The sequence below is a fragment of the Thamnophis sirtalis genome, unplaced genomic scaffold (assembly GCF_051295495.1).
Source record: "Thamnophis sirtalis isolate CommonGarterSnake01/CBP01778 unplaced genomic scaffold, rThaSir2_p1.2 scaffold_2, whole genome shotgun sequence".
Taxonomy (NCBI): Eukaryota; Metazoa; Chordata; class Lepidosauria; order Squamata; family Natricidae; genus Thamnophis; species Thamnophis sirtalis.
Genome location: NW_028261382.1, coordinates 40,487,206 through 40,498,580, shown reverse-complemented (window position 1 = coordinate 40,498,580; position 11,375 = coordinate 40,487,206). Strand labels below are relative to the sequence as shown.

Sequence of the window (11,375 nt, the reverse complement as noted above, 5' to 3'; positions counted from 1 at the left end):
TTTTAATTTGGGACCTGATAATACAGCAAGAAATTGGCCTCAGTGGCCAGTTCCAATTCTAGGAAATGGCGGTTCTCTGATTTTTATGGCCGAAGCTTGGTCTCATGACAAGAGTGATTTCCTTGATTTTAGCATGCTAACTTAATAAGGGATGGAGTGTGCAAATTGGAGAAGGGAAATGTTGATGCGGCAGTAGATTGACTTAGAAGTCATCACACAGCATGGATGTCAACGAAGAATTGTCTCAAGATTTCAGAGCCGCTGCAGATCCCAGATCCTCTTCGGTTCCGCTAGATCATTCCTTCTTGTTTTGCAGAAATGGGCAACATGGAATCCGGTGGCGGCGGTGGCGGCGGCGGCTGCGGCTGCGGTGGCTGTGGATGCGGCGGTGACTATGGCGGCGGTGACGCCCACGTCATCTGTATGCCCACCGGAGGAGGCTGTGGCTGTGCTCCTTGCTGTGCTCCTTGCTGCTGTGGCCCGTGCTGCTCCCCGTGCTGCTGCGCGCCATGTTGTTCCCCGTGTTGCTGCTCCCCGTGCTGCTGCGGCCAATCGTCCTGCTGCTCCCAGTGCTGTAAACAGTGCAAGTGAAGTTGACTACCTTCTCCCGGGACTTTTGAAATTGCTGTGCCACGAAGAAACAATATATGCTGCTTTGCTTTGGATGTGAGAAGAATGCCTGGCGCAGAGCAGTCATGTTTGCTGCTCTGTGTTTAGCCTCTCCCCTCCTTCGCGCATCACATCGCTGTCTAGCTTCGGCCTCTTTCTTCCTCTTACAATCTTCATTTCCTGCTCTCCACTTCTATCAAAATCCCAATAATCTAGGGTTATTTCCCTCCATTACGGCTACTAGCCCTCTGCTAGGGAAGGTTGAATCCATCAAACATCGACGCATTTGTATTTGATCCTCTTTAAATTCAGCTCAGCTTCATTCCCTTACCAGGGAGATAGAATTTAAGAAGTTCCCAGGCAGATTCATCTGGTTTTTTTTTTTGTTTATTTCTCCAAACAGATTTTTTTTAAAAATTATATATATATGGATATCCAATTGAGCATTTGGAGTTGCACTCAAAGATGTTAAGCCAAGCCTACTTCTGTATGCATCGTACCCCTTGCTGTTATTTCCTGAATCTTCCCCTCCCCTGAATGCTGCATTATTTCTTAATGAATAAGCCAATTGGAATAAAAGGAAAGCCTGGAATGTAATTGCACATCTGCCCTCTTTTTCAGGCTGAACACCTGGAAGGAAAGCGATCATTTCCCACCTCGATTCGCTTTAGGGTGTCTGCCTTGCCAAACGGCATACCTGAAACTTTGCCACCTGTCTCTTGTTTTCTTCCACTAATTGCAGGAAAAAGTTCCCGCAGGGAGACTTTGGACAGGAAATCCTCTCTCCCCCCCACCCCCATAATTATCCAAACCATTTCTCTCTATTGCCCATTAATTCCTGATTTCAACTGAATAGATCTGGCAAGGGCCCAAAACTGTCCCATAATCAGAATGATGCAGATTTTAAAAAAAATTTTGAACGGGTGAGCCTGCCTCTAATATTCCCATTTAAGACTCGGGGTGTCGAGATTTCACCTTCCCTTCCCTTCCCTCCTCTTCCTTTCCAATCTGTTTTGTAACCTGATCTTGCTTGCTTGTATACATATTGTTTGGGTGACGTTTGGGTGAATAAAGGCCTCGCCTTCTGAAGGCAATCAGCAATTTTGACTCCTGTGTTTTCGTAAAAGTGCATTGGCTGACGGTTGGGAGGGGAACTGAGTTTTTGGCTGCATTGTCCAATTACAAGGGAGGTTACAACAACAGAACAGCTAGAAAGTACACATTCTGACTGGCTGAGCTCCCGGGAAGCAGGAGCTGTCATTGGCTGGCTTCAGAGGAACGAGCATTGATTGAGTATTCGGGAGGACCACAGCTCATCCTCCCCAACTTCGAAAGAGCCTCAAAGGATCATATAGTGATGATACGGTGCTACTGGGAGAGGGGCCGCTTTACAATATTATTCTAATAGTAAATCTAGGTGTTGGCATGGCTTGACTACTTCATTTATTTTTCTTTGGAAAGAAGATGCTATGAGCCACGGTAGTGCAGTGGTTAGAGTGCAGTACTGCAGGCTACCTCTGATGACTGCTGGCTGCCTGCAATTTGGCAGTTCAAATCTCACCAGGCTCAAGGTTGACTCAGCCTTCTGTCCTTCTGAGGTGGGTCAAAGGAGGACCCAGATTGTTGGGAGCAAGAGGGTCTCTCTGTAAACCACTTAGAGAGGCTGTAAAAGCACTGTGAAGCAGAATATAAGTCTAAGCGCTATTCCTATTCCTTCTTCCTTCCATCCTCCCACCCTCCCTTCCATCCTCCCTCCCTCTCCAAACCGCCTGAATATCACCTCTGGTTCAACCATACTAATTCCCTCGTTCCCACCAGTGGTGGGATTCAGCCAGCTCGCACCTATTCGGGAGAACCGGTTGTTAACTTTCTAAGCAGTTCGGAGAACCAGTTGTTGGAAGAAATCTCCTTTTGTTTTTCCCCATTTTGCAGGGCTAATCCTGTGAGGAAGGCAGGAAGGAAACATTCTGGTGTCGTTTCTAGCCTCACCTTTATTGCCCTGCTTACAGAAACTGCCTCTCCAGTTAACCCTTATTACATTATAGCAGCTAAGGCAAAGCGCCCATTGACATGAGTGACATTGAGTTCGCCATGCCCACCCAGTCAAATGATCACTGAGCCATGCCTACCCAGCTGGTCATTAGGGCAGAGAACCTGTTGTTAAATAATTTGAATCCCACCATTGGTTCCCACCAACACACCACCTTCCCTACTCCAAGTCATTCGCGTACAAAAGGACTCAAAACCGAAATATAGATTTGTGCATTTTAATGCTTGCTGCCGATATATATATATATATATGTATTTGCATAAGCAGGAACTAATTTGCTAGCTTTCGGATGCAGTGCGTTGCAGCGTTTCCTCGGTCTTCTGCTCTGCTACTTCTTCATCATCTGTGGTGGCTGCTTCATCTGCTGTTGGGGAGGATATTGAACAGGCTGCTTGAGCTGTTGAGATTGTTGGAGCTGGGGAGTGGAATAAACCATGGGGCACTGCTTCTGGCTCTGGGTCAGAGCGTTCATATCCTGCCCCATCGGTAAGGTCATCACTGTGAAAGTTGGATTGCTTCCATCGGAGCAACCACTTCGTTCCTCACGGCAGGAACTCCTCCCACTGTTACATGAATTGTCTCGAGAACATCCATCGTTGTTGCGAGAGCACATCCTGATGTCTTGTCTGCTGGCAAATCTGCGGCAAAGCAAGAAACGATAAGTACACCTGCTACGAAGACCCATTCCCAAACTTCTAACAACAGACAGACATGGATAAAGGTTGGATTCCCGCCTCAATTTTAAACTGAGCTCAGTCTGTCTGATCTGTTTAATTCTCAAGTCTTCCAATCTGGATGCTATTGCCAGATTGCAGTGTGAAATAGAGGGAATAAAAGGGGTGAACATGGGGGGAAAACTAAAAAAAAAAGGTTCGGAAGCAGGTAAGAGACGAAGGATAAGGGAAAATATAGTGAAATAATATTTTTATGTGTATATTTCAATAATGTGTATTAATATCAGACCTGTACAAGTTGGATTATTATTTTAGCAGTGTGATAGATATCAGCAGGGGTGGGTTACTGCCAGTTCTAACCTCTTCTATAGAAGAGGTTCCACAAATCTACCATGCGGTTTAGAACCGGTTCCAGCTCCCTCCCCCCGCCCGTCCGCACCACGCTTGTCCCACCCGCTGCTCACTGATTGGCTGGCTCACCAATCACCCTGCCCACCTCTAAGAGTCCTATCTAAATCTTAAAGTCTTAAAGCTGTCAAGTGGGGTTTTTTTTTCCTAAAGGGTTAGGGATGTAACTTGACAGCTTTAAGACTGGCATGCTTCAAATGCCAGAGTTTCTGAGCCAGAGTTTTTGGTTGCTAAGCAAGAGCGTTGTTAAGTGAGTCTCACCACATTTTACAAGTTGGCCACTCCCACCCAGACACATGGCTGGCAAGCCACTTCCACCCGGTCACATGGCCAACAAGCCACTCCCACAAAGCAGGCCACACCTACAGAAGAGGTTCTAAAAAATTTTGAAACCCACCACTGGATATCAGGATAATATTGTAATATAAATACATATGAAGAATGGGGAAAACAGATTTTGAATGAGGGGTCCTTGGTGCTCTCTAAGCTTGGTTGACTTCATTTCATTACCCAACTAGGTAACATCACCAATGCTAACAATGGTGTCCGCTATTAGCTATATATGCTATTGCACTTTGATGCATGCTGTAAACTGTCATGAGATTGGGGCATGAGGCAAGCATTTTAATACAATAAATACAGTTCATGCTATGTCAACCTCTACTCCCTTCTTCCCAGTCATTTCAGGTATCTAGAGGAAGAGCTGGGGAAGAAATGATGATATCTCAAACCATAATGGCAGAGTAACCATGACAATAAATATTTCATTGCAAATGTTCAAATTCTATACCTTTATATCAAGGGTAAACTAGAATAATTTCTCCTTGTCGGCAGTGCGCATCTACTTCTCTACTTGCCAATGTTGCCAGTTCTTAAGACAGTTAATAAATCTTGCTCGTCGGAATCTGCTATCCAATATTCCTAGTTTTCGAAAGCACTATGTTTCTACCCCTAAACCAGCTTGTCAATCCCCAGCCACAAGAAGACAAAGCTTTGGTAGACTTACCCAAACTTCAGCGAGGGAGCTTGCGATGGTGGAATACCGCAAATGTGTGCTTAGGTCCTCGCGGTGAGGTGTTTTTATACGCTTCTTCTGCCTTCCTTCCTGGGAAATGACCCAATAAGCGGAAGGAATGGGCTGTGTGTGTTGCAACCGGAGTCTTCATCCATCACAACGGCCTGCGCAACGTAATTGCCTTATGTCAAGGACTCCATATATCAAGGCTCAGAAATGTTGGCCAACATCAGGGAGAATGAAAAATGGGGACCCAAGACAGGCACGTTTTTCATGGGATGGTGTGACTGGATTCCTTAAAGACACCTCAAGACACAGGAAGAGTGTGGCAACTCCCACAGAGGCCCTCTTTTCTCGAAGCAGTGTCTAATTAATCCAAGGAGCTACAGAAGCTTGTAAATTAGCTGGAATAAGCGCAGGTTTGCAATATACATGGTATGAAAGAAAGGGGGCGAGCATTTTGGACAAATCCTTTTGGAGGATGGTCTCGGGTTAGGTTAGAACACCCAAATGCCACCACTGGCTGGCCACGCCCACCCCTCACCTCCTAGGAGTCTCCATGTGGCCCTTCATCATGCCAGGTAAGTGCAGGGCCCACACGGAGGCTCGGGGAGGGAGGGGGAAACAGGCCTACTGAAAGTTCCAGAGGTCTGGAAACTGGGAGAAAACTGGGAGTTTTTGCTCTCCCGGAGGCTCTAGAAAAGCCTCCGGAACCTGGGGAGGGTGAAAAACATCCCCCCTGCCATGGTACAGGAAGCCAACTAGGCCACGCCCACCCAGCAACGGGGCAGCAAACCCATTATTGCAATTTTGGAAGCCCACCCCTGAAGGTCCTCAAGGAGAGAGCAAAATTCCGGAGAAGGTTTGGGTAAAAGGAAGAGGAGACCAGAAGGATGGAAATGAAATGCAAGCTCACGAAATCAGCTAAAGATTCTCTAAAGAAAGAAGAGAAACATGAAAGGGATCGAAACATTCCCGTGGTACTGGCTATTTTGCTCTTCTTGGTAAAACCCGCCAATCTTAACATTTACGGAAACCCATCATGGATTCATTTTACAGCCCATGCATGTCAGCGCTGGGAAAAGCATGCCCTGCTAATTTTGTATTGGTTGTTGAGGAATGGCCAATCTCAACTTTTAGTTGGGAAGTCTGAGTAGTGAGAGTGGGGACTCTCCATTTTGAAGGATGGGTTTTGATGTGGTTGGATTCTGAGTCATCAGGATCTCTTGGGTTCATTTAGAAAGGGTAGTAGGGTTTCCTCAGTAGATTTAACTAGATCACCGTAGATCCCCTCTATGGGATTCAGGTGACAGTCCAACCTGATGGTGGTCATAAGAGCACATTCCAGCTATGTTCCCGTGATGGGCAATATCCAAACCAACCCAGGGCTGAATAGCGCAGGACTCATCAAAAAACCACAGTGGTTCCCCACATGTTGTGACGGCATCTCACAAACAATGTGGGCAGTGTAATTGACGCCACAAAGTACTCAACCTCACTCTAATGGAGCTGAGCCCAGTGAGAGAAAGGATGTGGAGAGATGGCACACGGAAGCAGAAGGTGATTTATTCACCAAGATTTACAGCGCATTGCATTTCATGGGTTTGAGCCTCTAGGTCGGATGTCCCATCCTTCTTTATCTTAAATGATTTTGGTGTGAAGCATCCCCACGAAGAGGACCATGCCATTTTCAACAAACCTGGGCCAGCTTATCTAATTAGCTTGACGTTTCTGCTGGTGTTGAATATCATGGCAAAGTGTGCTGGGACAGAAGAAGGATTGGGGTGGTGGTGGTGTGAAGAGTTGGGCCACATGTGGTTCAGAAGACTCTCTTTAAGGAGGTCCTTTAACGCCCCCCCCTCACAGAATGGAGCAATTTGTTAGCCAAATCAGGACATTGTAGGCTGCACTGTCAACCTCTTAGAGTGATGTTAAATCACATACCAGTGTGGGCATGACAGCTTTAAACTATGGATCTTGCACAATCGGACGCATTACAGTTAATTGTGCTAACAATCTGGGTCTGTTCCAGTCATGTCAGATGCCAAGAATGTTGCTTCAGTAGCATTGTGGAGACACATGATCTTGATTGATGCCAAGCTTATGTTTTAAGATGGCTAACTGCCTATTGGCATCTTCCAACAGTTTAGGACCTTGATTTTTATCAGAAATGATGTCTCATCTCTTATTGTCAACCTCTTTTGAGGGGGAAATCAGAGTATAATTTAATTCGGACTCCAAGGTGGGCCTTCTCCCTATTCAAAATCTTAATGGCACCTTTTAGATCTTTCAATGGATAAAAGACAAAAGATGAAGACCCATCAACTGGGTAGCCAGGCTTTGTAACATGTGGCTTGCTTAACTATGGTTTATTGATTAACTTGGTTGCCATAGTCAAGAAGGTTGAGGGTTCTCACAAAATCGGATTAACTAGATTTATTGCAGGGAAAAATAGGGTAAGGTCTTCTTTGAGACTTCCTATCCCTTTCTGGAGTCTTCTCAGTTCAAAGAAGGACTGGGAAAATATTCATAAAATACAAATGGAATATTACTTCTGGCTGCCTCAGCCAATCGCCACATTTGGTGGACGAGTGGGATCCGGATTGGTTGTCAAAATTTATATGAATGCTTCTTCCTAGGCAGGCTAAATAGGATAGATGTTTGGTGAATGCGGGCCCAGTTCCTTCCACTTCTGGTCCATCCAGTTTGCTCTTCAGCAAGGTGATACCATACCTTGTTTTCCCAGGGATGCAGTTCGGACGCACATCACTAGGTGGAGCAGAAGACCAAGAAGAACCATCAGATAAACTGGATGGTTTCCCTGCTCCCTGAGCCTCTGTGTGGGCCCTGCGCTTACCTCGCATCCAAAACAGGCCAGGTGGAGACTTCTGGGAGGGGCGAGGTGGTAGTGGTGGGGTAGGGTGGCAGGGCCAGTCAGGGGTGGGATTTGGGGGTTCTCCGAACCGACCATAACGTTAGCTATGGGGTCTCCCAAACGCGGGTGAACCTGTAGTATCCCACCCCTGATCCAAGGCCATATTATATGTTTCTGGGACTGTGAAGTCCTGAATCTCTGCAAGGGAATTGACACCCAAAATAGAGAGCAAAATTGTGAACAAAAATGGAAAACTGCCCCAAAAAAACATTTCACACTTTCCCGCCACTTTTTTAAAAAAACCCTCAAGGTTCAAGGTTCATTTTATTTATATGCCGCCCTATTCCCGGCGGGACTCAGGGCGGCGCACAAACCCAAAAAAGGGGAAGGGAAACACAAGAACTACAACAAAAAGTACAGGGAATTTAAAACAACCAACAGCCACATGATTCGAGAGGGGAAGGGAACTCTTTACCCCAGGCCTGCCGACACAGCCAGGTTTTAACGGCTTTTCGGAAGGCCTGGAGAGAGGTGAGGGTCCGAATCTCTGCGGGGAGCTCGTTCCAAAGGGCCGGAGCCGCCACAGAGAAGGCCCTCCCCCGGGTAGTAGCCAGAAAGTGATGTCAAAACTCAAAGTGATGTCAAAACTCACTTAAAGCTGGAAACAATGGAAAAGACTGTCATCCTTATTTTTTTCATTTTGGGAATTCAGATGCATTACTGAGCGATACACGTTTGGAGGTGGAATGAGAGGAACTCGGAAAAAAAATGTTTGCAAACTTGTGTTGGAAAAAGGTAGACGCATGAGACAATTGTTAGCGCTGATGGCCTGAGATAAGAAGACAACAACAGTGTGCTAGTTCAGTAGCAAGCTTTATTTTCTCTGAAGCCTAAAAACAGAGATGCAAGCAAGGTATTCAGTGGGTGTTGCCATTAATTCCCGTCCACCACAGGGTCGCACAAAGTTTTAGAATCCTCTGACATACATAGGCGAAAATGAAATGGCGATGCAGAACATGAAATGCAGCACCCCGTAAGTGCGTTGGCTGAGCAAGACATCGTAGGAGGAAGAGGTACGCTCACCAAGGTTCCTTCTCACCAAGAGCAGTATGTTGTTTTACTTTATGTGGGGTGGCAGTGGGCACACCTGTTTTGTTTGCCCGATGCATTGTGGAACAACAATGGGACATTTTGTCTGGGAGGAACCACCGCCACCAGCAATAACAACGGAAGCCCCTCCAGATCCTCCTCCACTACAACAATCAGATCCACCACTTCCTCCTGATACAACAATGGTTTTCCCTGAGCCTCCCCCAGGGCTGCAACAAGCAGACCCGCTGCTTCCTCCAGTAACTACAACAGCTTTTCCACCTGAGCCTCCTCCTGTTCCACATATTCCACCAGACCCTCCTCCGATGACTTTAACATCCCCAAAGCTTCCTCCAGTCCCACCTCCAGAGGATCCTCCACCTATAACCTTCACGCCCCCTGATCCACCATCATCACACACGCTTCCACTTCCGCCACCAATGACCGTCACTCCTCCTGATCCCCCACAGCATCCACTCCCACTTCCAGTTACAACAGTGGTCTGGCCGCCTGATCCACCACCAGTTCCACACCAGCCGGACCCACTGCCACCTCCACCACCACCACCAATGACCTTCACACCTCCTGATCCTCCACAACATCCACTGCCACCTCCACCACCACCACCAATGACTTTCACACCTCCTGATCCCCCACAGCATCCACTACTACCTCCGGTTACAACAGTGGTCTGGCCCCCTGATCCACCACCAGTTCCACACCAGCCGGACCCACTGCCACCTCCACCACCAATGACTTTCACACCTCCTGATCCTCCACAACATCCACCGCCACTACCACCTCCACAGCAAATTCCTCCTCCACCACCACCAATCAGGGGAATCTTTTGCTGGCAAATCCCACCCCCATGTCCTCCTCCAACGCAACATCCAGAAGATTGGCCGCCTGGTACGACGACGACTCCAGTAGAACCTCCGCCACAGCAGCCGGAGCTCCGGATCTGTTGGATTCCACCGCAGCAGGATGACCCTTGGCTTCCAGATACCACCATCACATGTCCCGATCCACCTCTACAGCAGCAGCATGCACAGCAGCACCCGGAGCCTCCACTGCCTCTTCTTCTGTGGCAGTGACCGCCGGATCTGCCACCAGTGCCACAGCAACCGCTAGATTGAATTTGTTTGCTCATAATTTCTGGGAGTGAGCGGTGCTGGTTGATGAACGTTCACCTAAATGAAAACAACGTAGGTTATCGCACAGCTCCTGCCTCTTGGTGGCTCTGTTGTTACGAACAAATGCCAGGCTCTATGAAAAAGATTTCCCTTCAAATAAAAATAAAAAAATTGAGCCTCTCGAGGTCAAATTTATAAATTGTTCTCCTTTTCTATCTGCAAGGTGATCTATCGGCAACGGCTCACCTTTTCTATCTTACTTCACCTTCCCAAGGAAGGAACTCGTGTCAATGCAGGGTTTGAAATAGATTTCCGTTCAGTCCCGAAGTTTTGGTTCGTGTCGACTGTCCTCTTAAGTTACGTTGCTAGTTACAGCATGGTGGCATCAAAATGCCCAGGTCGTGTTCCTAAAGGCACATCTCATGTCTACTAATGCCCGTGCTGAACTGCCTGTGTCCTCATCCAGACATGAGGTTTTGGTGGGAACAAGTTGGAAGACCGTTTCATCACTTGCTAATTTAAAGAACCTCTGAGGATAAACCTGAGGGAGTGGCAAAGTGGTTTGCCTAACCATAACCATTTAGATGTCAGAGAACTGAAAGAAATCCCTCTGCTTACATACAATCAGACAAGGTTAATCTCATGCTCTTGAAATCAGGAGATACACCCAATACTCTGGCTACATCCCAAATCCCAGCCCTTACTATAAGTTATCAAGATCAGCGAAGAGATGGAAAAAACATCAACAAAACCATCCTTGGAGTTTTGTTTCATACTAAGGATGATGAACCATCCTCCAGAAGTTTTGGAACTCCCAAATCCCATTATCCTCGACTATCGGGCTACATTGGTTGGTCTCAACGGAAGTTGGAGTCCAACAGTGTTTGAAGAAACCCAGTTGCCTTCCCCCCCATCTAGAAGAAATTCTCAACTGTTCAGAGAGCAGAAAATCATTCAGTTTTCCAAGCCCAACCATTTCAAGAGCTAGCATCTTATCATAGGATGTTCCTCCAGTCATCCATGCAAAAACCGCAGAGCCCCAAGGAAGAGAAGAATCGGATATCTCTGAGCTTGGTCTTACCTTCTTGGGCAAATGGAGCAGGATGAAGAAATCCAAAAGGACTGTTTTATGAACCGAAGAGACCCGGGGGCCTTTTTATATCATCTTCTTAGCCTCTCCTACGGGAAATGAGACACCCTCAATCCCGGTGAGTGACTTCGTTAGCATGTCTAACATCTGGCCTCCTGAAAGCTTAGCAAGTCATATGAGATCAATATCTCTCTTTTCCATCACTACCCAGTTTAGGAAGCGCAAACATTTTAATGATCTGTTGCACCTAATAGGCTAATTCCGGAAGTGCTGGATTGTTGAGGGGCCTCTCCCATCAAGGGGGCTTCTGATGAATTCAAGATTCAACTCCTTTTTTTTTTGGAGAGGGGTTTTAAGTAATTATGGATGAATCATTTTGGTTTTTTTCCCCCCCAAATGGATTTTTCAAGTGCTTCTCTTATCTACTCAATT

The 11,375-nt window shown here is 46.8% G+C and overlaps 1 protein-coding gene across 2 annotated transcripts; it reads right to left on the bottom strand.

Annotated features, from left to right (window-relative positions):
- Positions 1 to 8,497: 8,497 nt before the first annotated feature.
- On the bottom strand, positions 8,498 to 11,046 carry LOC148048655 (uncharacterized). 2 transcript variants are annotated; one of them, XM_087703694.1, is made up of 2 exons: positions 10,935 to 11,046; positions 8,498 to 9,910 (listed from the first exon to the last, which is right to left on the bottom strand). In XM_087703694.1, exon 2 carries the CDS (start codon positions 9,868 to 9,870, stop codon positions 8,749 to 8,751), a length of 1,122 nt encoding a protein of 373 aa, XP_087559820.1. In that variant the 5' UTR covers positions 9,871 to 9,910; positions 10,935 to 11,046; the 3' UTR covers positions 8,498 to 8,748. The 2 variants fall into 2 exon arrangements, with proteins under 2 accessions (XP_087559820.1, XP_087559819.1); XM_087703693.1 differs by lacking the exon at positions 10,935 to 11,046 and adding an exon at positions 10,100 to 10,242.
- Between the last annotated feature and the right edge of the window lie 329 nt (positions 11,047 to 11,375).

Excerpts from the sequence above, each read along its gene's own strand:
- LOC148048655 (XM_087703694.1), bottom strand. The coding sequence starts at position 9,870 with ATGAGCAAACAAATTCAATCTAGCGGTTGCTGTGGCACTGGTGGCAGA.